This window comes from Hevea brasiliensis, chromosome 2 (assembly GCF_030052815.1).
Source record: "Hevea brasiliensis isolate MT/VB/25A 57/8 chromosome 2, ASM3005281v1, whole genome shotgun sequence".
NCBI lineage: Eukaryota > Viridiplantae > Streptophyta > Magnoliopsida > Malpighiales > Euphorbiaceae > Hevea > Hevea brasiliensis.
In genome coordinates this window covers 6,521,966-6,536,001 of record NC_079494.1, presented here as the reverse complement: position 1 = coordinate 6,536,001, position 14,036 = coordinate 6,521,966, and the positions used below count along the sequence as shown (strand labels likewise).

General features: G+C 28.6%; 1 protein-coding gene and 1 non-coding gene across 2 annotated transcripts; both read left to right on the top strand.

The window, feature by feature from the left end:
• Positions 1 to 804: 804 nt before the first annotated feature.
• LOC131178185 (small nucleolar RNA R71) lies at positions 805 to 911 on the top strand. Its single transcript, XR_009147317.1, has one exon. It is a non-coding gene; the product is annotated as a small nucleolar RNA R71 (small nucleolar RNA).
• Positions 912 to 6,799: 5,888 nt separating this feature from the next.
• Positions 6,800 to 8,670, top strand: LOC110654655 (patatin-like protein 2). The gene is made up of 6 exons (XM_058143040.1): positions 6,800 to 6,955; positions 7,195 to 7,376; positions 7,491 to 7,677; positions 7,774 to 7,935; positions 8,032 to 8,510; positions 8,592 to 8,670. The coding sequence occupies exons 1-6, from the start codon at positions 6,800 to 6,802 to the stop codon at positions 8,668 to 8,670; spliced, it is 1,245 nt and encodes a 414-aa protein (XP_057999023.1).
• The last annotated feature ends 5,366 nt before the right edge of the window (positions 8,671 to 14,036 follow it).

The following is a 14,036-nucleotide window of genomic DNA, read 5'->3' as shown; positions in this document are numbered from 1 at the left end:
CTAGGTAGTTTGCCATAAGAATTGCTTCCCGATGAGCTTGCTTGTTGCGCCAATTGAGTCTCCAACATGCGGTTGTGGACTTGTAATTGATCCATGGTTTGTCTCATGTGTTGCATTTCTTCCTCCAATTTGCTATTCATCTTGCTTTGTTCAGCGAAAAATTTCTCCATCATGCTTTCCAAGGTTGGCTTCGGCTCATGAGGTGGAAGGGATTGTTGTGCTCTTGCTTGATATCCAGGTGGTGGTTGTCTTGTGGGCTGAAATTGAGGCTGAAATTGAGGCCTATTTTGCTACATAAACTGCTGGTTATGAGCATAATTTGAGCTTTGGCCTTGTTGAGCAAAAGTTGCTTGTGGTCTCCATGTTGAGTTGTTCATATTAGAGTAAGCATTTCCCATAGGTTTCTGTTGATAACCTCCTGCATAAGCAGCTTGTTCTTGCAAATCACCATAAGAAGAGTAATCAACTCCACAACTTTGAGTTCCATCTGTGAAGGCAACTTGTTGCATAGTTGTAGGAGTTGAGGTTGTAGCCTTTGTGCAAAAATCACTAAGAAGCTGAGTCAACTGATCAAATCTTGCATTCATGTAGTTAACTGAGTCAAGTTCATAAATCCCAGCTTTCTTTGGCTCAAGTGCTCTAGGATTTCCCCACAAATGGGTGTTATGAGCAATCTTCTCTAATAGATCATAGCATTCTTCACTTGTCATTCTCATGAAATCTCCTCCTGCTTGTGAATCAATTGTGTTTCTTATGGCTGGAGTAACTCTGGTGTAGAAATTCTGAACAATCATCCATTTGGGTATTTCATGATGAGGACATTGCCTTTCAAGCTCCTTAAATCTCATCCAAGATTCATACAAAGTTTCATCATCCCTTGGCTTAAAAGCTACCATCAAATTCCTCAAATGAGTAGTTTTCCCAGGTGGGAAAAATTGAGATAGAAAAGCTTGAGATAGCTGCTCCCAAGTAGCTATAATAGCTTGTGGAAGTGAGTCATACCATTCCAATGCTGAATCCCGGAGAGAGAATGGAAATAAAGTGAGCCGAATAACTTCATCAGAAACTCCAGGTTGCCTTTGTGTACCACATATCATCAAAAATTTCTTCAAATGAGAATGAGGATTTTCAAGTGGACTACCTCCAAATTGTGAATTCTGAACCATTTGAATGAGACCAGTCTTTAACTCAAATTGATTAGCTCCAATGATAGGTCTGTTATCTCTCACATCAGCACATCTAGGAAAAGTATAATCCAACATGGATCTTCTTTGAGGATCATTTTGATTAGCAACTGCATTTTGCCCGTTTTGCTCATTTGCTCCATTGTTTCCACCAATAGCTCTATTTTGATTCTCCATATTTTCAATTGTCTCCTCTTGCTCAAATCTTTGTTGTTCTTCTTTTTCTGCTTCCTTTCTTCTCTTGTACTCCTTTTTGTTGGCTCGACAGAATTTTTCAATTTCAGGATTGAACAACAATTCGGTGTCACTTGTGCTTTTCGATCGTCTCATAAACAAGAAAAGTACCTGAAAAACACAAGGAGTAGTAGTGAAAATAAAAGAAAATAAAGATTCTAATTAGCTTAAAACAATTAAAATCCAACTTAAAACAAACAATTCCCCGGCAACGGCGCCAAAAACTTGATACGGTGTGTCCGCAAGTGCACGGGTCACAGTAGTATAGTTTTAAAAATGATATCGATTCCACAGGGAATTGTGCTTAAATTGGAAATAAAAGGATAAGCTAATTTAGAATAACAAAATTTAAAGATATTAAAAATGAAATTTAGAATTAAAATTGGTATTTGAGAAATTAAACTAAATCAAACAATTAACTAAAATTAATTAAACTAGATTACCAAAAATTAATTTGAAATTTCTATTTGTGAAATTGAGAGGAATTAAATCTAAATTCAATAAAAATTAAAATGATTCTAGAGATTGGATTTTCCATATTGTTTGCATGTGGTTTATCCCTAATTTAGCCAAACACATGAGAATTGCAATTTTGAGGGAAATCAATTCTTAAATTTTTGAAACCTTTTTCAAGCATCTCAAAGTTGGTTTTCATTAAATCAAACCCTGTTTTCACGGTATTTCAAACCTAACAAAAACCCAATTAATGCTCTAATTGATTTTTGGAAAGTTCCCCTTAATCTTCTTATAGCTTATTTCTAACACCAAGAAAATAAAGTTTATTGCAAGATTATCCATCCCCAATATTCACTTTTCAGTCCATCTATTAAGGATTAAAGCTTAACTTAATGAGGGCCCATTCATCAAGCAAGGCAATAAGCACACAAGCAATAAATCAAAATATAACAATCTTCATTTAAATGGCCAAATCAGTTCAAAACCACAATACAAAACAATATTTACAAACCCATCTCTAGAATCTCAATCAACTACTCACAAATCATTGTTTAAAGATAAACCCAAATGTATAAATGAAGAAATAATGGAAATGAAAGCTAAGGGGTAGAAAAACCCAGAAAATTGCAGAAGGATCTGCTGCAGAAAAGTGCAAAAACGTGATCCTTGCTGCTGCTGGAAAAATGCAGAATGAGCTCCTCCTTCTCTCTTTCTAACTTTGCCGAAAATGCCTCCCTTGCTCTCTATGGAAAGAAAATGATAAAATGAGGCTTTATATAGGCTAAGGGTCTGCCCTAGAATGGGTAAAAGGGGGAAGGTTCCAGAGAAAGTGAGGTAAAAAGCTGGAGTAACGGAAATGCCACGTCAATTATTTCCAGTAGAAATGACATAAGCCGGGTCAGTTGTGTCGTGGGTTGTGTTGCGGGTTGTGTCGCTCTCGGCGTGAATATCTGACGATCGACACAACCTGCTACATAAGCTAATTCGGTTGTGCTGCAGGTTGTGTCGCTCTCGGCCATTTTTTTACTCAACTTCAAAATTTTTTTGCAATTCGACTTTAATCTCCTCCAAATGGCTACTCTGATCAAAATACATCAAATTTCTCCAAATTTAACCTACAAAACAAGTAAATTCCAAAAATTAAACTAAGAAGTGTGAAAATTATAAAATTGACTAAATATATACTAATATCTATAATAATAGCTATGAACAAGGGTAAATTATGTGCAAAAATTACACCTAAATGATGGTCTAAAATGCATGCATCAATACAAAAAAATTATAACCTTTCAATATTAATAAGAAATTAGTTTCGAACATAATTAAATGGCAAAAAATAATCTATATAACCAACTTTAACTAGTTTTTAGAGATTTAATTGTTATTGCTGTTTTAAGAGACTTAATTGTTATTGTTGTTTTATATATTTTAATAAATTATATATAATTTTTATAGTAAATATTTAAGGAAAATTAATTTTTTAATCTTTAGATTATGTTAGAGATAACAACGTATAAAATACTTATAAAAATTATCTACATAAAATATATTTATAATTAATAATTTATATTTTAAAATTTAATAATTTTAGAAAAATTGCCAAAAAAACCCCATATTTTCAATTTTTTTTTCAATTATATTATATACTAATTAAATTGCCAATTAAACTTTATACTTTTCAACTTTTACTAATTATACCCAATTGTTGGCGTGGCGTGGCATCTGATATGACAGTTCATGTGGCATCTCCATTAGTAAGATAACGGTTTTGATATCGGTAAAATAGAATTGGTCAAGGTTAAAAAGTTCATAATTTAATTGATAATTTTTATAGTATAGAATAAAATTACAAAAGATTAAAAAGTACAAGATTTTTTTTTGCAGTTATCCCACCATTATTTGGATTAGATTAGTAATCGGAAAATAACGGTTATGACAAAATTATCATTTTTTTTTATAAAAATATAATTCTTTAATAATATTACTTTAAGGATTATAAATAATTACAGAAGGGATAAGATCTCACTATTATAGATTAGACATAAAACTTACTATGACAATAAAATTAAAACTCAATGATCTTTTAATATAAAAAAATTAATGATATTAAATCTTTCTACTCAAAGATGATATTGACAAAAGATCTAACTCTTTCAAGTAGCCATCGATTTCTTTGTTTGATTTAGATGACAAAATAACATCTCTGAATCTTTTATACCCGGACTGTTTTTCTAGGAACTTAGGGGATATTTGGTTCACTTATTAGGTACAGCTGATAGTTGATAGATACTCGAATAAGTGAATTAGAGCGTTTGATAAGTTTCAAAAAATAAAGCTGATAGGTAACTAATATGATATCCATTAGCTGCAGTTTATAGCAGCTCTATTTTTAAAACTGTTTCTCATCAGCTGATAGCTGATTTGATTTTATTTTTTATTTTGACCATATTATCCTTTTTTATTTAATTCAAAAATTAATATGATTAATACTTTTATTTTTTCATTTATAATTTTAATATTTTAATTAATGCATTTCAACTTTGTTAAAATATTTTTTTATTAATAACATAAAATATAAAATATTTATTTATATCTAAAAACTTAAAATTAATTATAAATTTTTGCTTTATCAACAATAATAATTACTTTATTATTTTATCTATATTTTTAAAGTTATTTAATTATTTTTTAAAAAAAATTAATTATTTTCTTATTTTAATAATAAAATAAATGATATAATATAATAGATTAATAATTATATATTTATTTTAATAATATAATAAATGATATAATATATTAATTTAATAATTATATATTTAATTTAATAATAAAATAAATAATATAATATAATAAATTTATAATTTTATATTTATTTCAATAATAAAATAAATTATATAGTATATACTCTTATTAGTCATTTCACATATAAATAGCAATAACTTAATATGGTTTTACCAAACACTTAACATAAATCAGCTATCATCAGCTACCAGCTATCAGCTAGCTAACAGTTATCAGCTGTATTCAGCAGTTAAACTAAATAGGCCCTTAATATATATGACATATACAGATGAGTTTTAGCTACTATACATTAATGAAAGAATATACCGCACTACTAAGCTCTATTAGTAGAAGATTTACATCTACAAATTAAGATCTAAAATCTCCAACTACATAAAACTAATAATCATGCTTTTATTCATTATAACTAAAAACTAAATTCTCACAAAAGAACGGATAACCATATAAATTGGGAAAAATAAATTTAAGATATATCAAGAAAAATAGAGTGTATATGCGTTCTATCTATTGATAAAATAAAAAAATAAAAAATAAAAAAAGAATACCTATTGATAAAAAAAAAGACATGAGAACAAATTGTCAATAACCACTTTAAAATAGAACAGATCTAAGAATTATTTAAAGAAAATATAGAAAAATAAAAATAAAAAAAGAAAAAGAAAGGAAAGAAACAAAGATCTAAATGAGGGAAGAAAGGTTGTCAACACTAAAATCAACGAGAGAGTTCTCTTTCTGTAGAGAGAGAATTTTAGAGAAAGTATGACAAAATTATCATTTTATTTTTAGAAAATGTTGTTATGAAATTTTATTTAATTTGATGAAAATATTTTTTTTAAACTTATTTAAATGGAGATATTTTTATTTAAATTTTATTTATTATAAATTTAAAATACATATATAATAAAATTTATAAATAAAATTTATATATAAAATAAGTAAAATCTACGTAAATGTTGGTATAATCTGGAAACACTACCATTCTCATTACTTAATCCATTGTCAGTAGCAATATGGACTAGGCTACATGGCACGTACGCACGTGGACCATGCTTCACCAAAATTTTTAAAAATTTATTAACATATAATATATTATATATTTATTTTTAATATATTCTTATTGTGACAAATTATTATTGTCACTTAAAAGTATTTAAATATTTATTTAATTTTACTTTAAATTAAGAAAAATTACAAATATTTTTATTATAATGTGTACATATAAAATAAAAATTATAATTATAATTTTAAATTAATGCACTCTAACTCAATATATATATATATATATATATATATATATATATATATATATATATATATATATATATATATTTCAGATATTTGATTATAAATTTAAATTTTTCTAATAGATAAGCAACATTTTAATTTATTTTATTAGTTATTTAGTAATTAATTTAAACGTTACTCATTAGATAATTTGTAAATTCTTTATTATAATAGAATTATATTTACAGTAAAATTTTACATATCACTGTAATTATATTTCTTATTTAGTGCTCCAAAAATAACATCTTTAGCTCCGCCACTTCGTAGGATGGCCCAATCAATGATCCCTCGTCTCCTGGAATTTTTCATTTGTTTTTTTTGTAATCTCCTGATTTTTTTTTTTTAAATTACTAAGAGATACAATCCAAGAACAAGGGCTCTGACCAGGTCACGTCAAAAAGACTAGGGTTTCCAGCTAACTGCTGAGCAACGTTGTTTGCCTGGCGAGGGTTCCAAAGGAGGAAGAAGCCTGACCCCTGCTACAGAAGCATTTTACAATCATTAAGAAGCAAACTCCACTCCCTGGAGAAATCATCTTCAGAAATCATCCCCTGAAATTTGTTGATCAATTAAAACTCGTGAATTTCAAATGGGATGATATATATTTGACTAGTATAAGGCTTTACTGTGTTGAAAATTCAATATTTAATTAGTCAAGTGCTCAGGTCTATAAGTACCCTTCCAATTCGCTTGGGAGACTGCAGGTTCAAACACTTTACAGTAGTACACAGTCTCTCTTCACTCCAAGCTCTAACACATTAACCTCTTCATCTCTTCTTTCAGGACCCTCGGTTCTTTCTCTATATTATTTAGCATTTCCTGGTCACTTAAAATCTGATATGGAAACTCCAAGATCACCCCAGCTGCAAACTCCAAGATCTCCCCTTCAGCCTCCAACTTACGGAAACTTAATCACCATTCTTAGCGTCGATGGTGGTGGAATAAGAGGAATCGTACCAGCAACAATCCTTGGCTTTTTAGAGTCTGAGCTTCAGGTGAATAAACACAACATTATGTCTTGCGTATTTACACATGACCTACATTATTTTAGTTAGAAAAATTCTTACTTATACATGGGTGTTTCAGCTAATAGAAAGTCATATATATTTATATACACACACATATACATGGAACCTATCATAATTTATATACTTGGATGTAGGGTAATCTTACTCAATTGTATAGTTAATATTTGATGCAATTTCTTTTTTACTAAAATAAAAAACCTGGGCAGAAACTGGATGGAGAGGATGCAAGATTGGCGGACTATTTTGATGTCATCGCAGGAACTAGCACTGGTGGCCTCGTGACTGCTATGCTCACAGCACTGAATGAGAAAAATCGACCTTTGTTTGCTGCCAAGGACATCACAGACTTCTATCTCGAGCACTGCCCTAAAATCTTCAATCAAGACAGGTAATAACAATTCATTAAAGCTTGAAATGAAGATCGATCGATGAGCTAGTGTCTCAATTGCTAACATATGCATGTGGGTACTATATATAATTAATTTCTGTAATTTTGCAACAGTTCCCCCTTTGCTCCTGCGACCAATCTGGTTCGGGCACTGACAGGACCCAAGTACGATGGAAAATATTTACACCAAATTGTGAAGGAAAAATTAGGAGATATAAGACTGGACCAGACGTTAACAAATGTTGTCATTCCAACGTTTGATATCAAGCGCCTCCAACCAACTGTCTTCTCCACCTATGAGGTTCATAACTTGATAGTAGATCTCTTCCGCATGAATTTGGTTCGCTCCACCTCTTTCTGATGATTTTTGCCTTATGCATATGCATGCTTTGTTCAGGTGAAGAGAAACCCATCCATTAATGCCCTTCTCTCGGATATATGCATTGCAACTTCAGCTGCCCCAACTTATCTCCCAGCCCACCGTTTCGAAACCAAGGATTCCACGGGAAAAGTGAGGGAATTCCATCTTATTGATGGAGGCGTGGCTGCTAATAATCCGGTATCTTCTCGCGAAGATTAATTGATCTTCAGCATCGTTGATTTGTATATATATTAAAATCTCTGGTCATTCTTCTGATTCTGTTTAGTATTTCAGGCTTTGGTAGCTATGAATGCTGTGATGAAAGAAATTAACAACGATAACTCAGACTTCTTCTTGCCCATAAAGCCAACAGACTATAACCGATTTCTGGTGTTATCCTTGGGGACTGGTTCACCAAAATGCGAAGAAAAATATCGTGCTGATGATGCTGCTAAGTGGGGTTTGTTGGGATGGTTAAACAGCGAACACTCTACTCCCTTGGTGGATATTTTTATGCAAGCCAGCAGCGACATGGTTGATTTTCACATTTCCACCGTTTTCAAGTCTCTTCACTCCGAAGATAATTACATTCGAATTCAGGACGATACACTAAGTGGAAACCTCTCTTCGGTGGATATTGCCACGGAAGAAAACTTGAAGAATCTTGTGAAAGTTGGTGAGGAGTTGCTCAAGAAACGAGTTGCCAGGGTGAACTTGGACAACGGTGCCTTTGAGCCTGCTTACGAGGCTACAAATGAAGATGCTCTGAAAAAGTATGTATATAGCTATGCCCATATGTTGTTTTCTTAACTTTTTTTTCCTTCTGGTAATTTGAATTGCACCTTTGTGTATAGGTTGGCTAAAATTCTCTCCACGGAGAAGCAGCTTCGTGAAGCTAGATCACCACAAGGAGAATTTGATGCTCCTGAATGAAGATACAAAATTGATTGATTTCCATCTGCTAATAATAAATAAGAGTTGAATAAATTTCTAGTGGAAAGCTAATCGTTTATATTGTAATTATAGCTAGTGCCTAGGAGCATATTCATACAATATTGAAACCATATATCTTGGTGGTGTTTTTTCCGCAAACAGGTGTGTTTGAAAAAAATAACCACGTGACTTACAAAATATTTATCAAAGGAACGTGTTTTTAGCTAAGCTCTCCACGTCAATGGGACGCTACTAAAGCTATTTCATTTTTATCTCGTTTTACATAGTTAAAAAAAAAAATATATATATATATATAATAAATATTTTATAAGTCATCCTTTTATGTGTTTATTTTTTTTTTCAAACCCACTTATTTAGAAAAAAAAGCCCTATCTTAATAGGATCCTAATGTAATTCTTTTATTTATTTATTTTTATTCATTTGGTAATGTAATTCATCTATTTGTTGACAATAAATTTCATGTATAGTTTCAAAACATATATATATATATATATATCCTAAATTGTAAGTCTTTATTAAATTTCAAAACTAAATCAATGGTTACTTCTAATTAAAGGTTTAAAATTAATGAAAAATTTTTACTTAAACTCAATCATTATAAACTACAAAAAAATAATTAATTTTACAATTAATTATTACAACTGGCTGAATTGAAATCAGTTGATATTAGCAATCAATTTTACAAATAATTTGTGATTATAGTTTTTTTAATAAAATAATTAATTTTAAAAAAATTTAGTAACTGATTTAAGAATCGATTATTAAATTAATTATTATTAGTGCCAATTTATAATTAGTTGTTAAAATCTGTTGTTAATTAATATTAAAAAACATTAAATATATTATTAGCAACTGATTGAGAAATCAACTATTAAAATCTGTTACTGATAATAATCTATTTTAAAATTGATTACTAATAACAACTGATTTAGGTAATCGATTACTAAATTAAAAAATTATTTTAATTAGCTTCAGAGTTAGCAACTGATTTGCAATCGGTTGTTAAATCGGCTGTTATTGCAACGGATTTTTTATCGGTTATTAATAACAACCGATTTTTGTAACTAATTATAAATCGGGTTGTTAAATTTTTTTCTCCAAAAAATTCTCATTCAATTTTTTTTTATTTGCAACCGATTTGCGAAATCGGTTGCTAACAATAATTGATTTTTGAAACTAATTTTGTAACCAATTTTCCCCCAAAAAAATCCCGCCTGATTTTTTGTTTTCTTTTTTTTATTAGAAAATGATTTACGAATCGGTTACTAACAACAACGATTAAAATCAGTTACTTTTAGCCATCGATTTTGTAAATAATTTTTTTCCTACAAAAATTTCCGTCCAATTTTTTTTATTTTCAATTAGTTTTTTGAAACCAATTAAAATCGGTTACTATTAAAAACTGATTTTGTAACTGATTTTTTCCCCAAAAATTCTCGCCTTTTTTTTATTTTGATTTGCAACCGATTTACAAATCGGTTACTATTAGTAACCGATTGAAATTGATTGCTATTAGTAACCGATTGAAATTAATTGCTATTAGTAACCAATTTTGCAACTAATTGCGAATCGATTGCAAATTTTTCTCCCTAAAATTTTCACACAATTTTTTAAGGAAATTAACAACCAACAATTTATTGCTAAAATCAGTTGCTAATTTGTTTATATACACTACTACTTATTTTCTTTTCTCACTACTCATTTTTTTTGTCACTTTCTTCTCTTTTCTCTCATTTTCTTCATTATATTTTTCATTCTCATCTTTTTTATTTATTATCTTTTCTTTTCTAACATATCTTCTTCTTCATTTTTTCTTTCTCATCTATTTTCTTCATTATTTTTTTTATCATCTATTTTTTTCTTCATCTCATCATTTTCTTTTCTCATCCATTTTCTTCTTCATCTTTTTCTTTCTCATCTTTTTTATTTAATTTATTTTTCTTTTGCATAAAATAAAAATTTTTGTACAAATATATTTTTTGTTAACAAATTATTTTTAGTATTAATTTTTTGTTTTTTTTATTATAATATATATGGTTATTTTTTAGTAATTTGTCTTATAAATATGTTTTTATATTTAAAGTTTTTTATAATAGTTATTATTAGTAATTTTTTATAATATTTTTATATTAATTTTTAGTACTAATTTTCATTAATAATTTATTATTTTAGTAATTTTTTTGAAAAGTTTATTTATTTGAATTTTTATTTCTTATTTGAAAATTTAATTTTTTTGATAATTTTTTTTAAATTAGCAACTGAATTTTCTATTGCTAAATTAGTTGTAAAAAACAACTGATTTATAAAATGGTTGCAAAATTACAAAATTAAAAACACTAAATTTTTTGCAATTGATTATATTTTAATTGTTATTAGCCATCGATTTCAGTTGTTAAATCGGTTGCCATTAGCAACTGATAGTTTTTTATTGAAAGGTTTTTTTTTCCTAAGTTTAATTAATTTAACAACCAATTTAGTTGTCAGTTGCTATTTATAACTGATTATATTGTCACTTGCTATTTGCAATCAGACTCATTACAACTAACTGAATCAGTTGCTAAATTGGTTACTAAATTGATTAGCAACCGATTTTAATGGATCAGCAACCAATTCGATCGATTGGTAATCTTTTTTTTTTTTTTTGTAGTGATCGACTCAAGATATAATTATGTGAAACTCATATATTTAATAAGTAAGATTTTGAGTCCATAGTAGACTGAGTTTGGGTTATATATATTCACGATAACAATTTCATTAATTATAATTTACAAATCATATGTTTTGTCAGTTTCATTTTAAAATTATTATTGATTACATGGTTCTCAATATCGTAAAGGCTAATATGACATAAAGGTACAAGCTTTTCGCGAGCTATCAATTTTAAATTTTAAAAATTTTTATATAATTTTATCCATTATTTTTATTTTAGCAATTCAATTTAAATATTGATACCAAATAAAAAAGAAAATAATAATCTATATATTTACAAATTATCTTTTTTAAATGATCCTTTTTAATTTGATAATATATCAGATATTTAGCAGCTGCCGATTAACATTATTGAAGGAAGACTAATGTATCCTATGTGTTTTTCATTTTCTTCTCCCCAAAAATTAGTGCACTATGGTCATAGATATTAATGAGGGGATTGATACTTCCCCCACCCCAAAAGAAAATATTGCATTACCATCGTTTAACTTTAATTTAAGAGAAATTATTAAGTGCATTTGGTGTACATGCACTCTTTATCTGAATACAAAGGTCTCACCTTCCTAAAATAAAGGAAAAACTGACTTTTTATTTCTAAAGGGAGCACTATTTTTTAGTACTCCTAATTTATACAATAATTCTCCTTAATTTAGTACTTTAAACTCTGTTAATTTTGATGGAAATTCCAACCAATTGATGATATGATGATACCAAACTGAATTTTCATCAATTAAAAAAAAATATATTTCTTTGCCAAGTTGGATATATATCTCTCCCTTCTTCTCTCTCCGTCTCTGGGAGTGTTTGGTTCACCTGTTGAGTGCAGCTGATAGCTTATAGACACCCAAACAGGTGAACTAGAGTGTTTGACAAGCTTAAAAAAATAAAACTGATAGTTGATGGGCAACTGATATGGTACCCATCAGCTGTAGTTTGCATCAGCTCTATTTTTAGAGCTATTTTTCATTAGCTGATAGCTGATTTTGTTTTATTTTTTATTTTGATCATATTATCCTTTTTTAGACACGCTCATACTACATTCTAGGAATTCAAAATCAAATAGATTTTAACATTATTTTTTATTCACAAATGGCGGCAATCGAAAGTAAACGAATAATAATAATAATAATAATAATAATAATAATAATAATAATAATAATAATAATAATAATAATAATAGAGATATGGAAAGTCCAAAGAAGAATCCTTTTTTATGAATCTTGTGAAATAATATGTGAATCTCTTTTATATTAGGTTTATTGGACCTGCTTTCAATTGAACAGCAGTCTTTCTCTTAATTTGAATATTATGGATTCACTAAAAGCCCAATTAATTACTCCACCAAATCCATCAAAATATGCACCTTTAAGCGCTATGCTAGAGTCATCATATGTATTTGATAGTTCCACTCCATTGATATGCTTTTCTCTAGAAAAGTGTCATTCTGCTTCATTGGGCCTACTAGGAATCTCCAACTCTTCCATTCACTTGTTAGAGCACTATACGAATCACCGGCTACCGTCTTTATACTCATCCTTGCCGAACCATTAGCTCTAATATCACTTGTTAGAGATCTGAGGAACCCAAAGTGCCTAAAGAAAATATTTTTTGATGGACCTTGTGAAATAACATGCTCATTAGATTGATACTATATCTAACCCAAAATCTTGATATAATGGTCTATAAATCATTTTCACTTATATATATATATATATATACTCATCTCATTTCTTTAAAATGATAGTAGTATAAAAATGTGTTAAAAAGTGAAAATCAATTATTGATCAAAACTGTATTTCATTAATAATTAATAATAAATTTGTATTTTCTTTACATCAAAGATGTTTGGTTTCTGCTTTGGATTAGACCATTATTAATATTTAATTATTATTTTTAATTTTCCCAATTCCTTGTGTTTGCTGGTGCCTTGTAACTTGAAGATTTTAGGGGCTGTACATTCAAATGTGAAAGCAATAAACCAAAAAACCTTAGGCTTATATATTTGAATTGCGTTTCTCGATGCTGAATCAGAAGTTAAATAATTAAAAGGAAAACTGATCTACTGTGTATTTATAGTCTTACCCTTAAAATTTTGGCTTAATTAATTAAATAAATTATCTCATAAAATCTTATCTATTTTAACTTAGAATCACTACGATAAATCTAAACTTTAATAACATACTTTATATAGTATTAAAAATTTAAAACATTCTATTAATAAAAATTATCAACAAGCACTTAATGATATATATAATTATATTATTTTAAAGCCTTAAATATGATGAGTTTGTCGCTAAGAAACAGTAAAAAAAAAAAATCATGCAAGCAAAATATACAGAATTTTGGTAGGAATCCATCGCAATCTTTAAGGATGGCAACGAGTTAGATTTTTGTGGGTAACGATCCGATTGAATCCTAATAGGGGTTTGAATATTATGTAATCGGGTTTGGGACAAATTTGAGTTTGAAAAATAATACCCGTGACGGAATTAGGTTTTACATATTGTACAACAAACTGAATTTTCTTTTATATAAAGATATAATTTTAATATTATTCTAATATTATTTTATTGATTTAAACAATTCATTAAGTTGTGCTTAATCTTATTGTTAGCTAAGGAATAAATAATTTATGT

Coding starts and splice junctions, on each gene's coding strand:
- LOC110654655 (XM_058143040.1), top strand. CDS start 6,800: ATGGAAACTCCAAGATCACCCCAGCTGCAAACTCCAAGATCTCCCCTT. Junction 6,956..7,194: donor TTTTAGAGTCTGAGCTTCAG/GTGAATAAACAC, acceptor AAACCTGGGCAG/AAACTGGATGGAGAGGATGC. Junction 7,936..8,031: donor GCGTGGCTGCTAATAATCCG/GTATCTTCTCGC, acceptor TTAGTATTTCAG/GCTTTGGTAGCTATGAATGC.